We start from the raw sequence: 24,188 nt of genomic DNA on the forward strand, positions 1-24,188 counted from the left end.
CCCCCCCCCCAAAAAAAAAAAAAGAAATACTTACTGGCATAGATACTAGCCCCGATGACATAGACTGGGATAGGTATAAGAAAAAAGAAGAAGGTGAGTAGATTCCCCTCAAAGCCACCATCGCACCCTTGTAGTGTTGTTATGCTGTAGCGATATGCGTGGACCGGGTAGCTCAGGGCAATCTGGAGAATGGGTACCGGGAAGATAATGAGGGCCTGGATCAAGTTCCTCCGCCTCTTCTCAGCGCGAGATAGGCCCGTAGCCCGTCTGAGGCTGACCTGGGCAGAGACGTGCTGGATCACAGCAAAGACGCAGGTGGCATACATGGTGCTGAGCGGTATGTTGATGTAGGCCTGAACATCACACCATCCTTGGCCTCGGTAACCGTCCAGTGCTGCATCGTCACGCCAGATAAGGGCTTGTATGATAGTGATGAAATTTGAGATTATGATATTGGCGGCAAGAAGGGCCGCGGCAAACTCGCCACTCCTCCATAGCAGGCGAAAGGGCACCCAGGTAGCGATGATAGCCACAGTGGCTAGTGATACTCGCAGGACTAGGTCGACAACTAGGCCAGGGCTGGCAAGATCTTCTGCAAGCAGGCCATATTGAATGTCAGGATCGGTAGACATGATTCCGGTTCAAGTCCGAGATTTGTGCAAGTAAAGATTTCTAGCGAGCAACAAGAAAGAGAGTCGAAAGGGAAGAGTCAACGTCGATGTAGATAAGAAATAAGACGCCTGTCTGGGAGACTAGTGATGCTCAGACTTGGGGCGATGTCAACAATGACAACGACAACAAAAAAGGGGAATGATATCTTAATCTTGAGGAGCAGCCCAACCTCAAGTATACCAAGAAGTAAATGGGACTATAGCCCAGCGTCCTAGGAGGAGGACGAAACCAGTTGTCCATTGTGGCCATATTCTGAATAGAATATCTGGCTGAGACAGTTTATTCAGAAAGTCACAATTGAGAAAAGCACAATAATGAGATTGATGGGGGGTAGAAATGGATGAAAGACTAGACCCCACGGCTGAAAAGAGATATAGTTAGTTGCATTGGCCGGGGTACAGGAAAATAAGTGATCGTGTGCGGGCTTGGCCAGATTGGGTGCAGTTCAAGTCTATTCAGGAGTTCTATTCAGACCTGAATAGGGAACTTATGCTCCCGGTAGTAAAACACAACTCTCCACCTGTTTCCGACTGCCGTCCGGAATAGCTTGCATTTTTTAAAATTACCGATGGAGATCATGACTGCAGGATCGTTTTCCGATCTTGACTGATCTCAAAAAAAAGGAAATTGAATAACACCAGGCTTGCGTGTCTTCGGATGTAGCTCCGGTCAAGTCCAACCTAAATTTGAAAAGTAGACATTCAAGACTTGGTGAAGCTTTTTGAGAAAACGCTCCCGGGGAATGTCAACAAACTTGTCGTCCCTTGCTTCCATAGCCACGGCGAGGCAAATATCCATGTGCAGTCCTCATTGTATTTATCAGCACGTCAATGGGAGATGGCAGAATGCTTATTCACTTTTGAATGGGGGCTGTGAATGACCGAAAAAGGGAAGGTTTTGTGAATAAGAGCAGTTCGTTTGTTGCTATTGATAGAATCTCACGTGACAGATGAAGCGCTGGAAACATGGTACGATTAAATACCTACCTACCTTAGTTAGGTACGTAGGTATTTTTGCGCGTAGCTCTGAAACGGTAGAATTTTAGTTGAAGTATCGCGTATACATGGTCTTCCTAAAGTTGCATAATTAGCGCAAGTCGAGGGGATCTGCATATTGTAGATATAGAGGAAAAGAGGGAAAATGTCAGAAAAGAGCCTTCCCAGTTGTCGGTGACGTTCCACCCATTGAACCCTTAAGCTGAGATCTGGATGCGGGCATCAAGCTCCCCAGAGGCCCGTGCACGATTTGCAAATGCACCGTGAGGAGCGCGACTGGGCAAGAACCAACGCGACGCACTCTATCTCTAGCTCCTCCCTTCCCACAACACCGCTCACCGAGACACCCCCCTTTCGACCCAAAGACAATCAATCATATTCAGACAAAAGAGCTGTGTCAGTAACGAATAAAAAAAAATAAAAAATAAAAATAAAAAACGTCATGTCTGCATTCCTCGCCCGCCGCACCGTCTCCGCCGCCCTCGGGGCACGAACGTTCAGCTCGACGACCGCTCGTCCCTTGGCCAAGATCACCATCATCGGCAACCTGGGCGACTCACCCGAGTTGCATGCCACCAGCACCGGCCGCGAGATTGTCAAATACGCCGTCGCCAGCAACCACGGTCCCAAGGACAATCGCACCACCAGCTGGTTCAACATCACCAGCTTCCAGTCTGAGGGCCCGGCTCGTGACTATCTGCAGAGCCTGCCCAAGGGGTGAGTTTTTTTTGTTTCTTCTTCTTTTGTCCTTTCTTTTATATGTTGTTTGTTTTTACCTATTTCGCCCTGAACTAACAAGAAGTCTGCGCGGGTTATTATAGTACAACTGTCTACGTTGAGGGCGATGCATCCATGAGCACGTACACCGACGCCGAAGGCAAAACGAAGAGGTCACTGAACATTATTCAGCGTATGTTACTTCTTTCCAGACGACCTCGTCCACGCTCATCACCTGTTGATGACTATACACTCCGATAACCCTACTAACCCGTTATACTACTAGGCAACATCGAGGTCCTCAAGCGTCCTGCTGAGCCTGAGCCTGAGCCTTCTTCGTAAAATATCGATAAGAGGAGCTATGAACACAGCCATGAGATTTAACCTGGATCAGTATTAGTCGCCAGTCTAGATGAGACCGTTTCATTTGGTTCTTTGGAGCAAAGCCGTATGTTTTTTTTATAGAGGAGCAGACGGGCTTTGATGTATGATAAATATTTACTTTTGTGGTTGTTTGTACAAGGGGAGACTTAGCAAGCTTTTGTACCAGATGCCATGCGTATACCCCACCACTTTACGTCTTTTTTTTTTCTCTGTACATCTATTCATATTTGACAATACCGCTCAGACCAGGGCGACTGAGTCCATGCAACCAAACCCTGCAGCGACGCCACCCTCTTCGCTCTGGTCCCCCTTGGTTCGGAGGAGATAACCCTCCTGCTCGTTGCGGAGCATCTCGCCCGTGGCATTGTTCCACAGGCAGGTGCCGAACACGCCCAGCTCGCAAATCACACCGCCCTGCTCTATCTCGCCGTTGCGCAGGATCACGTTCGCGACGGGCGGGGGAGTGATGAGCTCCATCAGTATGTACGAGTTCCAGTGCGACTTGTCGGGAAGGGAGGCAAGGAAGGCCGGTATGGCGGCCTTGTAGTGATTGTTGCCGCCGCCCTCCCGTTGAGGCTTGAGGACGTGTTTGACACACAGCTCCGGGTCGAGGGCGAGGCGGCGGCCCTCGAGCCCGGCCTCGGAATCATCCATCGGGTAGATGTTGGCAAATGTGCCCCACAGGCTCTCCCAGGCCGGCGTCTTCTCGGGCACGAAGCGACCGAGCTTGAAGGGCGAGGGGGAAGATGGCGGCGTGGCGAGCACCTGCTGCACCTTCTTCATGCCGGCCAGCTGGGTCAGCACCGTGGGGCACTTGATGGCGTTGGAGCGCTCGAGCTGTAGACGTCCCTGCCAGGCCTCATCGTCCGGGTAGTCGCCGGGCCCGTAACCGGAGCGCATGTAAATGACGGCGACCTCGAAAACCCTGGCCGGGTTGCTCGGCAGGCGGTACAGCAGCTGGCGTTTGGGCCCGTCCGCTATCGACGTGTGCTTCCGGATCTGCGAAAAGGGCAATCGGAACACGGGAATGACGGTATTGCCGCTGTTGCCACCTTGCTGGACCTCGTACTCGAGGTGTCGCTGGTCAAAGACGTTGCGCTCGCCATCCTGGACGAGGAAAATCACACATCGATCATGGCCCAGGTCCGAATCACCATAGGCAGTAAAAGCGGCGCGGATACCGGCAGCAAGCCCGCGAGTGCTGCGGTTATCGGGCAGGTTGAGACTTCCGGCTGCCCGGGAGTCTTGGAGCAGCGGGTACTCGGTGAGGGCTAGGTGTCTGGAGGGCAGTTTAAGTCGAATGTCACCTGAAAATGGGTGCCTCTTGGAAGAATGTTACCGAACTTACTGATGCAACAAGGACGTCTGTGCAGATAGTCCACCAAAAGAGGATGCGATGGTGTTGAACTCAACCTGCCTGACCTGTGGCACAGCGTTGGGGTCTGTGAGGTCCTGGTGAACCATATAATCGGACCTGAAGAGACCCAGTGAAAGTTGCTGTCCAAACAAAGCCAGAGGTTAGACGATCGCTAATAAAGACAGTAAGGCTGGCTTACTTGACTATAGCCCTCCTCCTTGACTTTGCAGTGGGTTTCCCATAACTTGGCGATGAAGTCGTCACCTCCGGCAACTCTAATCAACCCAACATGTTAACAAATGATAATCATTTTCAGTAATTTTTTATGCATGTGTTGCTCTTGTTGCAAATCTGAAAGAAAGAAAAGATTTAAGAAAAAAAACCCAAACAAAAAAAAAAAAAAACCCATGGACACTTCAAAGTCTCAGACTCACTACTCACTCCTCTACCATCTGGCGAATAAAGTCCTCATCTTGGCTGATTTTGGCATATAGCTCATTGTAAGGCTTTTGAGCATCGTGGGCCTGCTCAAAACAGTTGGCGGGGAACGGACTGGGAAATAAGGTGACTGGGACGCTGGTGGCAAGGATCCCGGCCGGATCGGAATTCGCAGCGACCACGGAAGGCGGAGGCCGGACGGAAAGTCCCCGGGCGATGGTCCAGTCCTTTATTGTTTCTACCAGCCTGGCCGTCTCAGACTCGGTCAAGGCAGGGACGCCAGCGGCCTTGCGTTTTGTGGATGTGGTCATTGCTGGATGGGGAGGTCCTGATGTTTGTTGTGATGACCGATAAATCTTTTTTAATTATTCGAAAGCTCTTTTACTTGTTTTCTTTCTTTTTTTCTTTTCTTTTCTGTTTCGGCTTTCGGATGGGTTCGTCCAATCTGGACAGTACATAGATTCTTGTGTAGGCTGGCTGCTCTTTGCTACTCAAACCCCGCCGGCTGATGTTCGGCCCCGGTGTTGGTAGTGTGGGTAGGTGAGTGAGTTAGTACTACTAGGTACGTACTTGAAAGTGAAAGAGGCGGCCGATGCAACTACTCTTAAGAGTAGAATGATCGATCAGTTGATAACTCTGATAATTCACAATTAAACTTTGCGCCTACCCACTATGTACGTATTAAATGTTAATTATCAGTCTTACATTTCCAGAAAGACTCTTACAAATCCAAAGGATGGATATTATTGCGCACTTTTTTAATTTTTTTAGAAGGCTACTGTACTCCCAAACAAGTCTTTGGCTCCATTCCTTGCTGACCAATCCAAGCATTTTTTTGTACCAAGGTATACATACCTACCTTAATCCATTGTACCAGTAACACGCAGTTACATGCGTTTACTTTGTGTTTGGGTGATTATCGGACCAAACGCAGTGTATCACTCGCAGGACAAGACTGTATTACGCCCAAACAAGGTTTGGAACTCGGGATGATTGGGTAGTCTTTGAAAACTTGTTTCGCTCAATCCAGATTCTAGGCCTTCCATAGCTACCTAGGTAAGTACCAACTAACTACCTTGGTCAAGTCGCAAGGTAGGAGGTAGGTTGCTATCTGGAGGCGACAGTAATAATAGGTGGGGCAAGACGCGTCTGCTTGATCCAGGCGCAAGAGCCAGATTTTCGGCTCTTTGTGTCCATTTCAAAAACACAGCCGAACCCCTCAACCCCAGGGATGGAGGCTTTTTGTGCCAAGAACCAAGCATTTAGAAAAGCCCATTATGGGCACCTCGTTGCATTGCGTCGTTAACTAGTTAATTAAAGATCCGATCCGATCAGATCTTATTCGCTCATTCTTTATTTCTACAAACAAGCTGCAGGACGGTATGGAGGAAATTAAGGAAAAGACAAAAAAGAAAACAAGGTAACGAGTAAACAAAACAATCTGAAAAAAAAAGGAACAGAAAAAGAGAAGAAAAGAAGAATAAACAAAAAAAAGAAAATCTTCAAGGATCATGAGCGACACAATCGGTCAGTACCAACAGCCATCATCGGCATCCACCGGAACCGGAGTCGGAGGCGGAGTTGGAATTGGCAGCACAAACACGAACAAGAACAAAGGTCCCCGAGCATGTACGACATGTGCCCGCGCCAAATCACGCTGCATCCCCGGGCCCACTCCCGACATATGTGAACGGTAAGTGAGGATTATTTGACTTTTTTTTTTCTCTCTCTCTCTTACCTACCTATCTCTCTAATTGATTTGATCGCTCTCTACTCTCTTACCTATCCCTCTGTATGCAGAGGAGCACCAGACGCACACACCACACCACATATCTATCTGCTCTACCTATGTTGCCTTCCTTGGTATCATCAGCACATCATAAACACAGCGGCTCACTCGGATCACCCCATTGTTGACATTGCTTTCCTTGCGGTCGATCTAAAGGTGTCATCGCCTGAAGAAACCATGCGCCTCCCAGACCCCGGCTCCGCCTCGGAAGAGGAAGGAGACGAGGTCCAACAGGGTTGCCGACTTGGAGCGGCGGCTAGAGGAGCTCAAGACGAGACTCCAGCCCGTCGTAGAAGCCCAACAGCAGCAACAACAAGGACAATATCAAGAAACACAACAGCAGCAGCTGAACGGGCGGCAACAATCATCACCGCCCCGCTCGGTTCAAAGCCCACAGAGTGACATACGGCGACAATCAGCAGCCGGCATCGTTGGCCAAAATGATATGGGTCACGTCTTTCCTAGCGCTTCCGACCCTTTCCAGGCACCATCCTTTACGACATCATCGACCTTTGGATCAAGGCCAGGGGCTGAGCACCAGAGTGCTTCTGCTTCGACGGCGTCGGGGAATGATGATACTAATTCCGATAATGGGGCATATTCTGGCGCCCCAAGGGTTTCGAGCGAGATTGACTGGCCGGACGGGCAACGGGCAGCCACCTTGGTCCAACTGTATCGCTCTCAGCTCGCAGAGCTTTTCCCCTTTGTGGTGATCCCATCCGACCTCAACCCCAAGGATAGACCCTTTTTGTGGAAGGCTGTCATCATGGCTGCCTCCTTTACTGACGGCCTGGAGCAAAACTTATATGGATCTCGACTTCTCAGCGACATTGCCATCACGGCATTTATACAACCTGAAAAGTCACTCGATCTCCTCCAGGGCCTTCAGCTCCTACTATCTTGGTACAACTTCAACATGAACAGCTTTCAGATAACGAATCTCATCTTCTTGGCCCGGTCAATATGTGTTTCTCTGGGCACCGGGGAGGGGCCTTCGTTGTCGCCTCTGCAGCCTTTAGGTAGCATGGCAAGCGACCCCCTTGCACCCGTGTCGTTGGAGAAAATGCGAGCTTTCGCAGGAACATACTACTTGGTCACAAGGTATGCAATTCATCTGAAATCCATCTTTAACCCCTCGTACAAGCAAGGAAGATTACCATTTCCTAACCCTGAGTGAGACAGTGCATTCACCACCAATAAAAAGCCCGACGAACTAATGAATACTTCTTACCTCGACTTTTGCTGCCTAACTCTCGAGAGCAGGATGGAGTATCCTACGGACGAAATGGTTGTAAATCTAGTCAAGGTCCAACAACTGGCACAGTCAATCTCCATATCGCTAGCACTACGCAACGATAGCAACTTCTCTAGGTCTATTGAATACCAACTGCCGCCGCTAGATGATGTCGTCAGAAGCTTCCAGCAGCAACTGCAAGTATTTGAGCAGATGCTGCCCGAAAACGTCAAAAACCAGCAGCTTTTCATGGGACACTTCCGCGTTGCCCAGATACTACTGTTTGAAGTTGGTCTCAACGAAAAGGCGGCCTCAGAGCTCGTACAAGTCAGCCGCACGGAGCTCCTATGGTGCTGCCTTACTGCTTGTCGTGAGTTCATGACATTGCGATTTGCACATCAAGACATGGAAGAGGTCCCAGTGGAGGGCGAGCCGCCGTCAGACTGCAAGCCGCGTATGACGAGCCTCGCAGCGGCCGACTTTGTCTACACCTTTATGATTATCGTCAAACTCCTGATGCTTCAGGCTCCCGGCTGGGATCTGGACGCCGCGCGATCCGAGATAGACTTGGAGGGGATCATTGATAGGCAGATGAGGCAGATCGATGCCATCATCGTATTCCGCCGCCGCGCCGGGGACGGCGTGCCATTGACGTCTTCAGTAACACGCTACTGCCGCCAACCCCAACAGCCGCTGACTTCGAGCATCGAAGCCTCGACCGCTTCGATACCGCCAAAGGAGGATCCCTTCGAGATGCTTCGATACCGGCTCAAAGAGCTGAAGGAAATATTGGCTCGCGAGGCCCCTGGAATATTCCCTCAGAGGGCTGCGAGCTCGACCTCTCCAGAAAACCTGGCCGTTCTCTTGGGTTTCGGGAACGACATGGCCGTTCCCGACACCATCATGACGGACATGAACATGGAGTCTTGGGCCTATCTGCTCACAGCCGATGATGGCTGGGACGCCTCGAATATGATGCCATATTGGAACACGATGGATAATAGGGGGATGAGATGATGAATGAAATACATGACTTTCAAATTTGATCCTGAGTTTTTATATGAGTAATTCTGTCTCTGGGGCCTGATGGATGGGCTAGGATTCAATACTTGTAGCACTTGTAATCTATACCTACCTTAGCTGTATGGTGTGACACAGTTGAGCGAACGATTGCGACTTGATGTGTCAAGGAGAAACGTTTACTAATGTTATTTGTGTTATATTTGAAAGTGATTTTCATTGACAAAAAGGTAAGCATAAACAATTATTAACGAGTGCATTGATTATATCTACCTACCTACCTACTAGGTATATAGATAGTCCGAGGTCTGAAGACTTTCAAGTTGAGACAAGCTCCGAACCCCGCCAACGATCAGTTTAGTTGTTCACGCGCCCCCGGGGGAGTGTAATTGGAACGACGCCCTGTCAATCACTCAATCACGTACGTCACAGGACCAACGGGGGCGTGTCAGGAACTCGCCACACGTGTGCATTTGCCGTATCTATTCATTATCTAAATTTTTGTTTATTTTATTCCTCCCACCCTTTAACCAAAGTCCCTACTCTAGATACATGATAGATATTATTTTCAAAACAAACATATATTTCTAGCAACAAACATCTTGCGCCTCTATATACAGATTTAGAGCACAAGCAATCGTTGTTACACAATGGATACATCCTCCTGCTGCACTTGCGCAAAGCTGCTCTCCGTCTTACCCCACTACACCAAAGAATCCACGCCCGAGAACTCCGAGAAGCCGCCGGCCCCGTTGCCGGAGCATCGGCAGCTGGGATGCTGCGGCCGGACCATATGCGGAAGTTGCATAAATGTACGTTTTGCTTTTATCATCTTCCTTCTTAATCTTTGCGAAGCAACGGAAACAACCTTTGGTTTAAAGCTTTTGCCCTCTCGACCGCCCGCGGGATGCATCGTAGCGGACTAACACTGAGAGATCCGCCACCCCACCCACCCTGCGAACAACGCTCAACTCACTAACTTGTATATATAGAACAATAATCGATTCGCACATTACTGCCCATACTGCCAAATCTCTACGGGCCCCTCTAGCCTGCCACCAGCGGGGCTCAAAGACCCACCGTCGTACGGCTTCGTGACAGCAGCCGCATCCCGCCCTCCGATCGAGGCGCCGCCGCCATACAGCACGACCGCCGAGCCGCCAGCACCACCTGAAAAGGGAAAAAGGACAGGGGCGGAGACACCAACGACGACAAACAACAAAGACTCCCCGATCCTCCACTTCCTCGACCACGAGCACGACAGCGTCTCTTCCCTGTCGCTGCGCTACAACGTTCCGGCCGCCGCCCTGCGCCGCGCCAACCGCCTCGGCAGCGACCACCTCCTGCTGGGCCGGCGCGTGGTCCTCATCCCCGTCGCCGCGGGAGGTGGCCACGACGGCGGCGCCACCACGACCACCAGCTTGAGTCCGCACCCCGTCGAGGGTGAGGAAGAGGAGCGCCGCAAGGGCCGCATACGTAGGTGGATGGTGGCCTGCAAGGAGGCCGACTACGACGTCGCAGTGCTGTACCTGGAGCAGAACGATTACGACGTCGACGCCGCCGTCGAAGCCTACTTTGCCGATGAAGCTTGGGAGAGGGCGCATCCGGTGGCCGGCCGCAGAAGTAAAAGGGGAAGCGGGGGTTGGAACCGTCTCAACACACCGGCATCCGCCTCCTCTTCTTCGACCATGCCTGCAAGGTCTTCATCCGCCTGGCCCCTGTCAAGTTTTGGTCTGGGCTCGTGGCGATAGCAGGTGCTATATGTATGCTGCGACAGGATTCTTATTCCTGACAACGGCAGCGTTTAGATTCTGAAATCGAATCACAACTCACCATGTAGCCAACCATAGTGTGGCACAAAGTGAGCATTCTGCCATGGTCAACTTGATGCGCCATGTAAACCAAGCTGGGCTAAGGGGTTTCCCAGAAAGCGGTTGAGCTGCAAAACAGATATAACATCTCTCATTATCTTCTTTGTTGACCCTTCAAATATAGAACACACCAACGCCATCGCCATACGCCGCCATATTTACATTGGAACATTGGTTCCCATCTTGTAACACAAGTAGTAACATACCAATACATGATTGATATCCATCAACATAGCCATATTTTCCCTCAAAAGCCAATGAGGCAGAATTAGAAAGCAGAACGGGTACGAATATCCTAAAAGGGTAAATCGTTAGCTTTGTGCTCATCGATGAACAAATGACATGATGACAAACGTATATCAAAATAACTTACTGAGATCTTGCGCTCGATCTCTCTCACTGAGCGATCGAGTTCGCCGGCAATCATCTGTTTCTTGTCATTAGGCAACAAAGTGTACCTTTCACAGAGATCGCCGTCGATAACACCCTTGACAGGTACGTAATAGCCCCTGTACATAAGATGATCTCTTCCTGCAAGCGGCGGATCTTCACTCCTAAGATGCTGTTCGAGACTTTGGAAGAAGTCGGCATCCTCACGACTGACGAAAGGTATCAACACGCCGATAGTACCCTGGAAGCCGCCCCAAAGTAGTACTTCCTGCCCACCGACCACCAAATTTGTCTTGCAGATGCTGGTAGGTATGTCTTGCGTGTAAACATGGGCCATGAGAGCTAGACGGTTGGATGTGCCGTGGAGGTAGTCCCTGCTGTGAACAAGATGCACCTCTGAGCCTGGTTCGTCCGACTCTTGGCTAGCCTTTTCAGGGCATCGCAAGATCCAGAGGTTACCAAACTTGTCTGCGCCCGCTGTCGAGTCGTAGTCAACCATGGTTGTGCAGGTTGTCCATCTCGCGATGGTATCATCGGCAAACGGAATCAGCCTGTTGGTCTCGCTCTTGTAGGCGACATAGATCAAGCCGTGTTGTACGTCTCCGACAATGATCCGGCTGCCTTGTGTGTTCAGAGATACGATGAGCTGTGGTGCCACTTCTGCTTGCGCCTTCCGGAGCAACTGCCTGAGACCAAGGTCGTATATCCTCAACATACGACCAATACCGGCGACAAGCCTCCCCTGGAACGGCAGGAGAGCTGTGGGCGGCTCCTCGACCTTAGTCTTGTGAATGAACTCCAGCTCACGTCCATCTTCCGAGAACCGGTAAACATGGATGTAGCCTTCGCTAAAGCGTCGTGGGTTGACCACCATGTCCTTGCCAGTGCCGACCACAAGGAAGCTCTCGCCATCCTGAGAGGCAAAAGACACGACAGCCATGCTCACCGCCGCCTCGTTGTTGTCGAGATCAATCCTTTGCAAAACCCCAGGCTCAAGCTCTTCACCGTCACCCAGCGGATCAACCACACTAATGCAGGATGCCCACCGGCCATTTCCACGAGGGTATCCGAATTCCTCTGGAGGAAGGACTCTGGCGTCGCCGTTTACAGCCGTGGGCGCTGCCATCAGTTGCTCTCGTAGTTCGGGTGCCAAAGTATTGTTGTCTGCCTCGATGGTGTAGAATATGCGCTGAGTGGGGTGTTTAGCCAGTTTCCGTGGTGTATACGTCAATGGAATGGACTTTTGAATGACGTTGTCCCCAAGTTTCTCAATCGCAAAGATTCTGTCTCAATATGTTAGCAACATTCTTAAAATCCTGAGAATCTGATTTAAACATCTTGTAGAATTGTGTGCTTCAGAAGGAACAATTGGTATCACCGAAGTGACAACAAAGAATCATAGCCGTAGCTCGATCTCTTAGGTTTCATCATAGTATAGCAATCCGTAGTGGAAAAGAAAAAAAAGGGGGGGAATAGGTAGATAGCTTACCGAAGAAACTGGCCGTTGACACCGACCATGCCCTCCTCGCACTGCTCGCTCACAAAGTTCCACCCCCATTCAAGTTCTTCGTAGTTTAGAGGTGTCATGGTGAACCCTTTAGTGACCGGGTCAGAGAATCCAAGCCATGACCTCGAACTGAGAGCAAGCACGCAGGTTCTTTTCTGAACGGAGACTTGGAATAGTCTTACGGCCTTCGGCCCCAGGAACTTTTGTCGTGTGTCTGTGAGTTCTCCAGTCACTTCATCTAACACGGTGCGCAGGTATACACCCGAGTTCAGACCGATATGAAGATACAGTGTTGTGCCGCCAGAAGACGAGTCTTCCATCGACATTATTGACAGCGCAGACGGAGCTGCCGTGAGTGCTTGCACTGACTTGCTCTCCAGAGTTGACTCCGGGTCAAGGCTCAGAATTCTTACGGTGCAGTCATCGCAACCAACCGCCAGGTATGAGCTTCGAAGACGTCCTTCAGGAACCTCGCCCAAGCTCAAACTTGTCACAGTACCAAACATCTCTTTCTTCTCGTCGTACTCCGCCAGGGAGCCGTCTGTATCCATTTCGAAGTAGACAATTTCACCACTGCTCAAAGCAACAGCGACCTGCCTTTCGTTGGTCGCTGCGGCAACTATGGAGCGGTGTTGTGGGGATGACCATTCGTTGACAACACCATTACGAATGTGACGGATTCCTTTGGGGTGTACTTGTAAAAGCCCATCGTCGCCCAACTGCTGAACAGCCAGGGTCGGGACGGATGACAGAAAGCCGGTGTCACTGACTTCCTCGACCGTCTCACCGATGCTCAATACTAATGTGCCATTCGTGAATGACAGGACTATGTACGCATCATACTCGTCATCTCGTCGCAGCTTGGTAGTCCATACTGCTGAAGGCGTTCCTGGTAGCTGTGACGCAACAATCTCGTTGACCTCCAGGCCATGCTTGAGCATACGGAATGTACTGCGGGCTCCCTTGCCGCTGACCGTGTATATCTGAGGCGCATCTTCCTCGGTCAGGTTGGCAACCTTGAGATCCATCAAAGGATTCACCGAGTCAATGCTCTCGACAAGGGCCAGGTTCTCAGTGGGCCTGGGGTAAAAGTAGACGGGCTCATATGGTTCCTTGGGGTCAACTGGGAAGTCGTTGCTGGAAAATTCGAGCTCTTCATCGTCATCGCCGAGCTTCTCGAATTGGTAGAAGAGGTGATTGCCGAATTCGCTGGCAACAAAGAGGAAACCGCTCTTAAGGATGCAAAGGTTGTTGGACACGGGGATGGTGTCAAAATATTTAATCTTGAGTCGCCTCACTTCCCCAGTCGGATTTCCTTCTGCGTCTTCAACCATATCAATTGTGACTTTGAACAGATCTCCATCTTCGGTCTGCAGCAGGAAGAAAAAGGCGCCGGCGCTTCCCTTGAGTTTATGCATTACACCAGAAACGATGTTGCGTTTCCTGTTGGGGTCTTCGGTTGCGCCCTTCCGCCTTGGTATTGGAACACGGAAGGCATCTTGGTTCGAGTGCCTGTATGTGATGTTTTCTTCGCCACAGACCAGGACTCCACTGGGCCCATCGCTACCTCCTGGGACTTGGAATAGCATGCTGGCTGTTGGATCGACGACGTCGAACCACTTTCGCACAACGTGGTTCAGTCCAAGATCCAGTTCGTAGTAGTTCAGAACGGTTTCGACGTTCTGAGCCGCGTCACCCTTTGGATCTTGGTCAACCTCAGAATAGTCAACCTCGAGGGCGGCAAAGACGGGGTTCGAATATCCAACGTCAAGAGCCACCAGGGAGAGGGTAAGGGTGCCATTTTTGTGAGCCTCAAGCGGAGATGAGATGGTCAGCTCGGCCTGAGAATTGCGGTTGAGCACATAGACCAGCTTGCAGCGCTCTACTGAAGCTATCAGGCATGCTCTACCTTTTGGATCGGCAGCGAGGTACTGGCCCGGAACTACACGCCGGACTCCTGACTTGCCAAAGGTCTCGAGATGTATCCTGGAGAACCGATTTTGTGCTGGTAAATACTCGACAATAGTAATTCTACCAGAGTCACTTGCGATGATTAAATAGTCTGGTCAGCGACAGGGGTTAGCTCTGTGAACTAGTAGTAGCTAAAGGTGCGACGAGTTGCCTTGGGGGGTGCACCTGGAGGCTGGTCGAAGGGCAATGATCATGCGTGCCATCATGTCGCTGTTGGACCTAGCGACCCAGCTTCAAGTCACTAAGTGATGCCGATAAGAAAGGGAGTACGGATTGATTGTGCTTGGACGCGTTCAACATACCTTTGCTGCTACCAGCCAGACGGAACGAGGCCAGATCTCGGATGATACCGAAAACATCATGCGACATAAGCGGCACAACCTTGCCCTGAGTGGGATCGGGGCGATAAAGAGTCAACCGCGAGCCCGATGCAGCAACAATCTGTTGCTCCTTGGTTCCGGAGAACTGGCCAAGGATAGCTCTCGTGATGGTGGAGGGAGGCTGGATACTCAGAGAGTACAGGAACATATTAGATGTGGTCGCCATCTTGATCAAACAACAGGCGCGCGTTGAGCCTGCGCGGCTGCCGCTTCTGAAAGAGAAAGACTGATTGCGTTGCCGCTTGTTTGGATACAAAGCGCGCGGGCGAGGTAAGAAAGTTATAAAAAAATTGCAGGTAGGCCTGCAAGCGGGTTGGAAGTAAAATTCGTCGCGGTGAGCTCTTGAAGGCGCGAGGTGTCGCGGGGCCATTTTGTGTGGTCTCAACCAATCATGTCATAATCTTTGAGCTATATTTGTGGAGTTGTATATCGTTACCGACCCACATAAGCTCCACTTGGTCTCGTCAATGCATGCAATGCTTGCAGAGAACCGTCTCAGACCACCAAAAAGTATCGATTGGAAGACGTACAATTGCCCTCCCGCAAAGATCTACAGCTTAAGGTATCCTGCCATAAACCCAAAGCTGCTGCCTACTTATCACAATGGCATCAACGGCAGAGCCAGCGATGCGGGCGGCGTTTGCCACACTTTGTCGTCCATGTTCGAGGTACATGACGGCACAATTGGCACATCGGGCTGCTTCAAGGCGCATCTGTACAGTTCCCTCAAAGACCTCGAGAGCAGGGGCAAGCTCCTCCGCGCAGCACAAATCCTCGTCGACGCCACTTAACTGCCAACATGAAGCCGCAAGAAGCTCTTTACCCGCCGGGCCCGTCAAAAAGAGCTATGCGAGCTACTCTTCGTCCGCCGCAGACGCACCAGCCCCGACAAAGACTGAGACCAAACTGAGCCAAGATGACCTCTTTCATCCCATGTCCGAGTCTCCAATCCCTAGCATGCGCCAAAGGGCCGCCTACATCCGCCAGCACGCGTACTGCCCGCACCCGGATCACCGCATGTCCCGCGTTACCCCCGACGGCGAGGTGCAGCCTCCCTCAGAGAACGCAACGCAATCCCCGGCCCATGTCGACTTTGAATGTCCGGACTGCGGCGTCCCGGTGTACTGCAGCAAGGAGCACTGGATGGATCACTATGAACAGCACCTGGAGATTTGCGACGTGCTGAAACAAATCAATGAGGACGATCACGATTTACGGTCTGGCCGTTTCTTCCCTGAGTTTCAGTACGCCGGCCCACAGCTGGAGGAGGCCATGGTCAACATGGAGAGCTGGGATACGTTTCTGTACACCCGGGCTTTCAACGCTATCAACAGTGATAGGGGCATGCGCCAGGCCACACGGCTTCTCACCTATCCCGTGACTATTGGCAGTGTGCTACACGAGTTAAGCCCGTATAACATCCGCAAAGGTGGTCGTTTGACCACGGAAGGGTTGAAGAGTTTTAGTGGTAAGTCTTCGGTGCACTTCGTCCTCTCTGATGACTACCTCTGACGCTACCTTTTGTGTAGCTCTACGTTATACCCTTCACCCACCCAGATCTGGTGGTGACGGTTCTATCAAGGGTCTGCGGCCTGAGGCGCCACCAGCAAGGATATTCGTGTTGGGTGCCCGTGCCGAGTCCTCGCTTCCCCGTGACGTATGGGTTCAGCTGGCCCACCTTTTCCCACGCCAGAGGCTTCATCTCATCATGATCGGACCGGAGAGCATGCTCAACCGCGATGACGAGTTTCCACTCCCGCCTCGCACTCCTAGCAACCCATACGGTGCCGTTGTCGAGGACCGCGTCTGGCCGACCATGAAGATCAGCACCATAGTCGACTACTACCATAACATCCACAGGACCGGTCACTTTGCCCCCTACGACCCCTACTTTGACTGCTTCGTCCTCTTCCACCCTGGACTTGGCCACCCGGCAAGCGCGCACGAGTGGTCAGAAACCGTGCCCATGTTGCTGGAGACGAAGGCTCCCATCATCGTGACGGGCTACACTCAGTTCGACATGGAGCGTGACATCGCCTGGGTCAACAAGACCGCAGCTGGTGAGTTCGATATCCTGCTCGAGCCAGGTGAGAACAAGTTCCGCAGCTTGAGGTGGGATCTCAACGACCTTGATCCTCAGGATGTCAGCTCTGGCAACTGGGGTGTGTGGGCCATGCGCGGCAAGAGGTAAGAAGCTCCTGTTCATTTACAGATAACTTTCATCGGCTGGTATTACAGATATCCACCATTTAACCTTACAGCTACTAACATGCTTTACTATTCACAGATACGAGACTACCACTAAAGGGGCGGAGGCTTAATAAGGCAGCGGCTCTGTTAGACTGTACCATACTTGTGAAAAACAGACTTGGGCGACTTGGCCTTGTATTCCTGCTGTATATGAATAAGCATGCCTTGGTGCCTAAGTACCATTCATCTGTACTTGTATATCCTGTACAACCTCACAAAGAGACTCTACTAAGAATATTAAAGAATAGAAGGAAGCTGTGACCATGGAGATGATACTGATCGATGAACCAGGGGGCTACAGATGCCTTCAAATTTATATTCCTGGCTAATCATTTTTGACTCTACGTACCTATGCAATTCAATTTTGTCTACATCATTTAATAGACACGCATTTCATTTCATGTTATAGCGTAGATTAAGATTTAACCCATTTTATCGATTTGTTCATCAAATCCTAACGCCTTTAAACATCTCTGTAAAATTCATTGAGCTCAATCATAGCTAAGCATATACATGAATAGAAGAAAAGAAGAAAACCTAACGCTCAACTCCCAAACTTGCTATCATGATTCGTCATCATCCATTCAGTCCTCCGTTTAGTCAAACAACTCATCGTCGTCGTCCCTGATAATCTCCTCCACCGCATCCTCCTCATCATCAATCATATCGATGTCATCACCATTCTCACTGCTAGAATGATTCGACAGGACGACAATCTTATTGTCAATGAGCTCCACCCGCGCAACCTCACCATCTTGAATGTTGCCGCGCAAGATCAGTACGGCAAGCTTGTTGAGAACTTCTTGCTCAATAAGGCGGGCAAGTGGGCGAGCACCATAGGCAGGTGAGTAGCCAGCATTGCCCAGGTAGTCTTTAGCCTCATCCGACACCGAGATGGCGATGTTGCGGTTGTTGTCTGCAAGACGCTTCTGGATCTCGGAAATCCGTAGGTCCACGATCTTCCGAATCTCCTTGCGCGTGAGACGATTGAAAATGACGGTTGAGGAAATACGGTTCAAGAACTCGGGCAGGAAGTAGTTGCGCAGCGCATTCATCACAAGCTCGCGCGTTGTTGGGTCAATCTTGCCGTCCTTACCAGCTGGCCGAGAGAGGAACTCTGCACCCAAGTTGGAAGTCATTACGACAATACAGTTACGAGCATCGATGACACGTCCTTGGCCATCAGTGATGCGACCGTCGTCCATAAGCTGGAGGAGTACAGTCAGGACCTCCTTCGCAGCCTTCTCAACCTCATCGAACAGGAGGATGGAGAAAGGCTTGCGACGAAGAGCCTCAGTCAGTTGACCGCCCGAGTCGTGTCCGACATATCCTGGGGGAGCTCCAATCATGCGGCTGAGTGAATGCCTCTCCTGGTATTCCGACATGTCGAGCCTGATCATGGCCTTGGGGTCGTCGAAAAGGAATTCGGCAAGCGCCTTGGTGAGCAGTGTCTTACCGGTACCTGACGGACCGCAGAATAAGAAGCTCGGTGGCTGATTCGGGTTGCTAAGTCCGGAGCGTTGCAGACGGATGGCATTCGAAACCGATTGCACGGCCTCCTTCTGACCAACGACGAGTTTGGCGAGAGCCTTCTCCATGTGGATGAGCTTTTCTTTCTCGGATGTCTTGAGTCGAGTGACGGGGATTCCGGTCCACCTCGACACAATTTCGTTGATCTGGTCAGGCCCGACAACATCGGTGATCATTGAACCACCGTGGTCGGTTTGGGCCTGAGCGCTGATAGCAGCATCGGCGGCAGCCTTGTCCTTCTCGAGCTGCTTGATGACCGCTTCTTGCTCAGGGATGGCGTAGTACTGGAGGTCTGCAGCGCGTGCGTGATCGCCCATTCTGCTAGCATCCTCCATCTTGACTTTGAGCTGGTCAAGCTTCATCTTCGCCTCCTGGATATCTTTACCACGCTTCCTCTCACTCTCGTACTTCTCGCGAAGAGGCCTGAGCTCTTCTTCGACGTTTTGCGCCTCCTGCTTCGCTAGAGCAAGGCGGCCCTTGGATGCCTCATCCTTTTCGCGTGACAGTGCGTGGATCTCAATCTTCAGCTGTCGTAGCTTACGCTCAAGAGAATCGATGATTTCGGGTTGAGATTCGCGGGCGACGCGCACGGCAGCAGCTGCCTCATCGATCAAGTCGACAGCAGAGTCAGGCATGCGCCGCGAGGTAAGGTAGCGTGCAGCAAGGTTCGCCGAGGCGACAAGAGCGCTGTCTGCGATTGTAACACCATGGTGAACCTCGTACTTCTCCTTGAGACCTCGGAGAATAGAAATAGTCTCGCTGATCGTTGGCTCCTTGACGAGAACCTGTTGGAAGCGACGCTCGAACGCGGCATCCTTCTCGATGTATTTGCGGTACTCAGCCAGGGTTGTGGCTCCAATACAGTGCAGCTGGCCACGAGCAAGCATGGGCTTCAAGAGATTGGCAGCGTCCATGCCGCCCTCGCCGGAAGAGCCAGCTCCCATGAGCAAGTGGATTTCGTCAACGAATAGGACAATCATCTCCTTAGCCTCCTCGATTTCTTTCAAGACACCCTTCATTCTCTCCTCGAACTCTCCACGGTACTTGCTACCGGCGACCAAAGCACCGACGTCCAGTGACAGGAGCTTGCAGGCAGCCAGGTTGTCCGGGACATCAGCATTGACGATTCGTTGGGCGAGGCCCTCGACAACTGTGGTCTTTCCTACACCAGGCTCACCGATGAGCACGGGGTTGTTCTTCGTTCTCCTCGAGAGAATTCGAACAACTCTGCGGATTTCCTCCTCACGTCCAATGACAGGGTCGATCTTTCCTTCCCTTGCCATGGCCGTCATGTCGATGGTGAATTTCGAGAGATTCTCGTGCTCTTCCTCCGTGTCTGCCGTCTTCGAATCCACCCTCTTGGTACCGCGGATGGTCTGGACAGCGTCCTGGATGAGCTTGTGTTTGGGAACATTAGCCTCCTTGAGACAGTTTTGGAAGCTGACGTCCTCGGCCAAGGCTGAAATCAAGTGGTCCACGGCGATAAATGAGTCTTTCTGGACCTTCTGTAGTTCCATGGCCTTACGGATAAGGGTGTTGAACGATGGAGACATGGTGACATTCTCTGGGGGCGGGTCCTGGCTGGGGAGCCGAACCAGGGTCTTCTTCAGCGCCCTGTCAAGAAGCTGAGGATCACCTTGGGCTCGCTCAACGACCTGCCTCAGGAGAGTGTGTGAAGAACCTGGTGAGTTCTGCTGGTCCTTGGACAAATCCGGAGGAGGGTCTAGGAGAGAAACTGCAAGGTGGACTGGTAGAAGCTGGGAGTGGGCGTGTTGTTCTGCCAGGGTCATGGCGTCCTCCATGGCCTTCTTGGCCCTATCTGTGAATTCCATTTTTGAATTCATTTTGACTGACTGTGTGGTTGTTTATGTGTGGGTTATGTGGTGATGGTATGGTGAAATTAAGCTCGTAGAGAGCAAATGAAGCTTTCTCCAATCGAGCGACGTATTAACAGTCGTAAGTCTTAAGTGGTATTGAAACGAAAAGAAAACGAAAAGAAATTAAGAGTGTTTTTGTGAGAGTTACCGCTTGAGGGTTTTTGATGATTCTGTTTGTTGTTGAAATTGTCAATGGGAAGAAAATCAACACTCATGCAGGAAGAGAACTCATGCAGGAAGAGAGGACAAACGGGTTCAATTTATGAACAGTTCTAGTGGGGGACGACTTGTTGATGCCCAAAGAATATCGAACCATCTGGCTAGCAAATGGAACAAAGTCGAAGGCGGGCCCGCGATCTGTCAAGGATCCCGGAGTATCTCGTCCACACTGGAAGGCTGTGGAACCTGCTCGCAGAATCAAGATCCTACCAGAAGTGACGTAGAGGTACCTAGTACTGCTAACTTTAGCATGCAAAAAGGAGCCACTGACGAACCATACTGAATCGAGGTTGAGTAAGTGACATTAGCGGGGTAGCTCTCGCCACAGACCCCTGCCACTGAAGGCAGCCTATGTGGCTGGTAGAGTAACTTTCCAGGTCCGACACGTGATCTCGTGATTGCTGACATAACACTCTATACTGCACGGGCCAAGCAAAGTCAAGCAGCAGGTATCAAAAAAGTCGCGAAGCTTGAGCTCCACTACAATTGCCATTGGAAGGTGGAAGCACATGTAGGCGCCATAACTGGTGCCCTCCCGGTCATACAAAATGAACTCATCAACGCCATTGACCTCTTTCCTTCGCTTCTCGGTCGGTGTCTCCCGTATCAGCGTGCGAAATGAGAGCACTTGGGCCAGGTATCGCCCTGATGAGGCTAGGAAGCGGTTCCGGCACAAGAAGATGGATGAGGCCGGTTTCAGTGAAACCCATGGCGAGGAATTATGGGTTTTCAACCACTTGACTACAGATCAGATCATATACTCTACAAAGCCTGTATTGGACGTAAGTCTCCGTCCCGTACAACTCCCCAAAGCTGAGTATACGAGAAGTCGCATCGGCATGCCTCCTACCCAAGACAGTTAGTTGGGTTGGCTTGGGAGAAATGTTCAACGACTTACATACCTTTTTACAGCACAATCGAGCATTAAAACAACTACCATTCAACGGAAAGAAGTCCAAGCCGGCGAAGCTGCGAAAGGATTACTGGAAGCCCATGGCCAAGATAAGGTTTCCCAAGGGCGAGGGCGAGGTTGGGCGGTCCGTCTTTCAAGCATTGCGCGAGTTCAAGAGGCGACATGAGCTTGAGTGGGGATATCAGGCAGAGTCTCTGTACAATCAGAGCCGCTCGGATCGTGCCAAGGATCTCAACCGTCAGAAGGCCAATGCCATCGCCGACATGGCTGCCGTGTTGGGCGGTGCTGGGAAGGGTAACCTGATCCAGCACACCATCGTACAGGTGACGCCCGGGGCCGAGAAGGGCGCAGAACCCGTTACGCAACTGAAAGTGGTGCCGGCCACCGTTTTCTGGGCCAACAAACACGACCCGGAATTTGCGGCGAGCTGGCCCGAGAATGTCAAACACAGACTAGGAAATCTGGAAATGACGCGCAGTGAGGAAGCCGAGCTGCTCATGGAGGAACAACAAGCGGGGGAGGATAACGGAGCAGCGTTGAAGGCAGTGGAGGCTTGAGCCAGCGTCAAAATCCGAAGTGCAGAACGCCAGAGGGGCGAGCTGATGTTCGACCGCCACTGCGTCACTACAACAGGAAATGGATCCTCCACAGACGTTGAATGCAACATCAGCGAAGAGTGGCAACCCTACGAGGAACCACATAGGCCAAGTCTTAAAACTACGTGTATACTACTGTACATATCAGCGTGTACAACAGGGATATTTTTTTGTTCATTTCACGAAAATCGGCCGTTCTAGACAACCACAAGCATAACAATCATATTCATATACTGATTGAATTCGTCTTAGCCATATCCTATATGTTCCAGCGCAGCACTTTCAAAACTTGATAGCAAAAGATTTCAAGTACTCATAGTGCGGGATATTTGCGTCAACGCAATCCCTGATGATCTTTTGGCCTTCCTCTCCGTACTTCTGACGCCACTCTTCGTCTTCGGATTCCCTGGTCACCGTCTTCTGTTGATTTTGAGCATATCGGTCAGCTTGATTCACAGCGCAACTCCAAGTGAAAAAGAAACATAAGTATGAAGGTTAACTTACGCAGCCATGTGTACGAGGCTTCAGGTACGTGCTTCCGATAACATCATCATGGAAGCCGTTCCATTTGGCAAAAGCATTGAGAGCATACTGCTGATTCTCCTCGTCCTCCCACTTGAGCATATCTGGGCTGTAATCGATGCCGACTTCCTTGCAGAAGGCTTCTATGACTTCTGCGGGCTTGTCAAGCAGGTCATCGGCATCCACGACGGTTATGCTGACGCCGCTGCCGTTGGCCGGGGCCTGCTCGCCGGCCTTGTGGGGGCCGATGACTCCCTGGCTGAGCAGATAATCAAACATGTTGCGGACCTCAATGTACCCAGCCTCGCTGGGCATGAAGTTCTTGAAACCTGTCTTCTCATCCAACGGCGGGATGGTGCAGCGGTAGTAGGAGGGGATGGACCTGCGCGGGTGCCTTATCAAGAAGGTGAAGTGAAACTCGCGCAGTATGGCCAGGGGCACCACGCTGGGGTTTCCAGGCTCGCTGGTGGCATGGGCATTGCCGTTGGTGGCCGCACCGTTGACATGATTGCCATTGGTGACTACTCCATTGACATGATTACCGTTGGGAGCAGTGCCGTTAACATGGTTGCCGTTGGTGGCTGTTCCATTGACATGATTACCGTTGGGAGCAGTGCCGTTAACATGGTTGCCGTTGGTGGCTGTTCCATTCACGTGGTTACCATTTGTGGCCGCGCCATTGACGCCGTTCGTGGTCTTGCCGTTCTTCTGAGCCTCGGCAGCTGCAGCAAGCGAAGGGGCAATCTTTGCGGGCTTGCCGTCAGGAGGACAGAGGTAGTGAGTGATGTCCTTGATGAACAGTCTTTTACCCTCAGGGACTGACGCCTTCAAGCGATCAAGCACGTCTCCGTAGGTTACGTCGGCAAATCCGCTCTTCAACCTGGCAGCCTCATCCTTCTCGTATCTCTCTGACAGCCTCTCCGGACCATAATAGAAGGCATCTCCAAAAGGCTCATGTGCACATTCGAGAATGTCACGCCTGGTCATGAAGACCTGAATTGTGAAGTTAGTTAGCGCTAACCTGGTGTGTAAGTTCTGGGTACGGAGCCCAAGTTTGGTATATGCCACTGGGCTGAATTGGGGGTTAGGGATTGAGACGACTGAGGGATTTGGTTTCAGAGCACTAATTACCAGGGGACCATGGCACCCACACCCTGGACAGTCGCAACAACTTCCCAGTTTCTGGACTATGCCTTAACACTTTGCAGGGGAAACTTGAGAATATTTGATTTTGGACAGTGTGTAAATTGACAATTTGTGTGTATACAAAAGGGAAAGCAAAATCAAAAGAATAATAAAGAATTGTTCGGCATACTCTTTCGAACGCTGTCGAGCAAGCTCGAGGATGCGTGGCAACAAAGATAGGCCGAGATGTCATGGTGACAATTTTCAAAGAACAACAAAGTTGCAGAGGTTCGTAGAGGTTCGCAGAGCTTCCAAAGCTTCTGCCCTTTTTCCCTGAGGACAATTATTGAAGAGCTGCAAGAGCTTCCCGCAATTTTAGTAAAGCTTCCAAGAGCTTCAGTGCGCTAATTGGGCAGAGGGTTCAAAATTGA

At 51.1% G+C, this 24,188-nt stretch overlaps 10 protein-coding genes across 10 annotated transcripts in view; 5 read left to right on the top strand and 5 right to left on the bottom strand.

The window, feature by feature from the left end:
• The window catches only part of PgNI_00861 (uncharacterized protein), a gene marked incomplete at both ends in the record, with an annotated part of 1,886 nt that extends 1,254 nt beyond the window's left edge, over nt 1-632 (bottom strand). The window contains one exon of the mRNA XM_031120938.1: nt 35-632. Coding sequence (XP_030988369.1) covers nt 35-632 — 598 coding nt within the window. The remainder of the gene's footprint in view (nt 1-34) is intronic.
• A 1,477-nt stretch (nt 633-2,109) lies between these two features.
• On the top strand, nt 2,110-2,726 carry PgNI_00862 (uncharacterized protein; the record flags this gene model as incomplete). Its single annotated transcript, XM_031120939.1, has 3 exons — nt 2,110-2,384; nt 2,489-2,577; nt 2,671-2,726. The coding sequence occupies 3 exons, from the start codon at nt 2,110-2,112 to the stop codon at nt 2,724-2,726; spliced, it is 420 nt and encodes a 139-aa protein (XP_030988372.1).
• Nucleotides 2,727-3,008: 282 nt separating this feature from the next.
• On the bottom strand, nt 3,009-4,874 carry PgNI_00863 (uncharacterized protein; the record flags this gene model as incomplete). The annotated part of the gene is made up of 4 exons (XM_031120940.1): nt 3,009-4,047; nt 4,117-4,265; nt 4,325-4,400; nt 4,567-4,874. The coding sequence occupies 4 exons, from the start codon at nt 4,872-4,874 to the stop codon at nt 3,009-3,011; spliced, it is 1,572 nt and encodes a 523-aa protein (XP_030988371.1).
• A 1,159-nt stretch (nt 4,875-6,033) lies between these two features.
• PgNI_00864 (uncharacterized protein) lies at nt 6,034-8,792 on the top strand. Its single transcript, XM_031120941.1, has 3 exons — nt 6,034-6,256; nt 6,509-7,453; nt 7,535-8,792. Exons 1-3 carry the CDS (start codon nt 6,075-6,077, stop codon nt 8,601-8,603), a joined length of 2,196 nt encoding a protein of 731 aa, XP_030988374.1. The 5' UTR covers nt 6,034-6,074; the 3' UTR covers nt 8,604-8,792.
• Nucleotides 8,793-9,256: 464 nt separating this feature from the next.
• Nucleotides 9,257-10,357, top strand: PgNI_00865 (uncharacterized protein; the record flags this gene model as incomplete). Its single annotated transcript, XM_031120942.1, has 2 exons — nt 9,257-9,418; nt 9,599-10,357. 2 exons carry the CDS (start codon nt 9,257-9,259, stop codon nt 10,355-10,357), a joined length of 921 nt encoding a protein of 306 aa, XP_030988373.1.
• Nucleotides 9,267-15,025, bottom strand: PgNI_00866 (uncharacterized protein). Its single transcript, XM_031120943.1, has 5 exons — nt 14,648-15,025; nt 12,357-14,436; nt 10,851-12,150; nt 9,587-10,772; nt 9,267-9,408 (listed from the first exon to the last, which is right to left on the bottom strand). The coding sequence occupies exons 1-4, from the start codon at nt 14,889-14,891 to the stop codon at nt 10,746-10,748; spliced, it is 3,651 nt and encodes a 1,216-aa protein (XP_030988376.1). The 5' UTR covers nt 14,892-15,025; the 3' UTR covers nt 9,267-9,408; nt 9,587-10,745.
• Nucleotides 15,026-15,243: 218 nt separating this feature from the next.
• On the top strand, nt 15,244-17,199 carry PgNI_00867 (uncharacterized protein). The gene is made up of 3 exons (XM_031120944.1): nt 15,244-16,193; nt 16,255-16,912; nt 17,013-17,199. The coding sequence occupies exons 1-3, from the start codon at nt 15,329-15,331 to the stop codon at nt 17,044-17,046; spliced, it is 1,557 nt and encodes a 518-aa protein (XP_030988375.1). The 5' UTR covers nt 15,244-15,328; the 3' UTR covers nt 17,047-17,199.
• A 372-nt stretch (nt 17,200-17,571) lies between these two features.
• PgNI_00868 (uncharacterized protein) lies at nt 17,572-20,337 on the bottom strand (the record flags this gene model as incomplete). Its single annotated transcript, XM_031120945.1, has 1 exon — nt 17,572-20,337. The coding sequence occupies one exon, from the start codon at nt 20,335-20,337 to the stop codon at nt 17,572-17,574; it is 2,766 nt and encodes a 921-aa protein (XP_030988378.1).
• Nucleotides 20,338-21,149: 812 nt separating this feature from the next.
• Nucleotides 21,150-22,071, top strand: PgNI_00869 (uncharacterized protein; the record flags this gene model as incomplete). The annotated part of the gene is made up of 2 exons (XM_031120946.1): nt 21,150-21,383; nt 21,514-22,071. The coding sequence occupies 2 exons, from the start codon at nt 21,150-21,152 to the stop codon at nt 22,069-22,071; spliced, it is 792 nt and encodes a 263-aa protein (XP_030988377.1).
• A 321-nt stretch (nt 22,072-22,392) lies between these two features.
• PgNI_00870 (uncharacterized protein) lies at nt 22,393-24,010 on the bottom strand (the record flags this gene model as incomplete). Its single annotated transcript, XM_031120947.1, has 3 exons — nt 22,393-22,530; nt 22,615-23,625; nt 23,948-24,010. The coding sequence occupies 3 exons, from the start codon at nt 24,008-24,010 to the stop codon at nt 22,393-22,395; spliced, it is 1,212 nt and encodes a 403-aa protein (XP_030986990.1).
• Nucleotides 24,011-24,188: the final 178 nt, after the last annotated feature.

The sequence above is a fragment of the Pyricularia grisea genome, assembly GCF_004355905.1.
Source record: "Pyricularia grisea strain NI907 chromosome Unknown Pyricularia_grisea_NI907_Scaffold_1, whole genome shotgun sequence".
NCBI lineage: Eukaryota > Fungi > Ascomycota > Sordariomycetes > Magnaporthales > Pyriculariaceae > Pyricularia > Pyricularia grisea.

What these genes read in the sequence shown, in the direction of transcription:
- PgNI_00864 (XM_031120941.1), top strand. Translation starts at nt 6,075, where the DNA reads ATGAGCGACACAATCGGTCAGTACCAACAGCCATCATCGGCATCCACC. An exon ending in ACTCCCGACATATGTGAACG is followed by an intron (nt 6,257 to 6,508) that starts GTAAGTGAGGAT and finishes GTCGATCTAAAG; the next exon opens with GTGTCATCGCCTGAAGAAAC. An exon ending in ACATACTACTTGGTCACAAG is followed by an intron (nt 7,454 to 7,534) that starts GTATGCAATTCA and finishes TGAGTGAGACAG; the next exon opens with TGCATTCACCACCAATAAAA.
- PgNI_00866 (XM_031120943.1), bottom strand. Translation starts at nt 14,891, where the DNA reads ATGGCGACCACATCTAATATGTTCCTGTACTCTCTGAGTATCCAGCCT. An exon ending in TCTGGCTGGTAGCAGCAAAG is followed by an intron (nt 14,437 to 14,647) that starts GTATGTTGAACG and finishes GTCGCTGACCAG; the next exon opens with ACTATTTAATCATCGCAAGT. An exon ending in AGATCGAGCGCAAGATCTCA is followed by an intron (nt 10,773 to 10,850) that starts GTAAGTTATTTT and finishes TTACCCTTTTAG; the next exon opens with GATATTCGTACCCGTTCTGC.
- PgNI_00867 (XM_031120944.1), top strand. Translation starts at nt 15,329, where the DNA reads ATGGCATCAACGGCAGAGCCAGCGATGCGGGCGGCGTTTGCCACACTT. An exon ending in AGGGTTGAAGAGTTTTAGTG is followed by an intron (nt 16,194 to 16,254) that starts GTAAGTCTTCGG and finishes CCTTTTGTGTAG; the next exon opens with CTCTACGTTATACCCTTCAC. An exon ending in TGGGCCATGCGCGGCAAGAG is followed by an intron (nt 16,913 to 17,012) that starts GTAAGAAGCTCC and finishes TACTATTCACAG; the next exon opens with ATACGAGACTACCACTAAAG.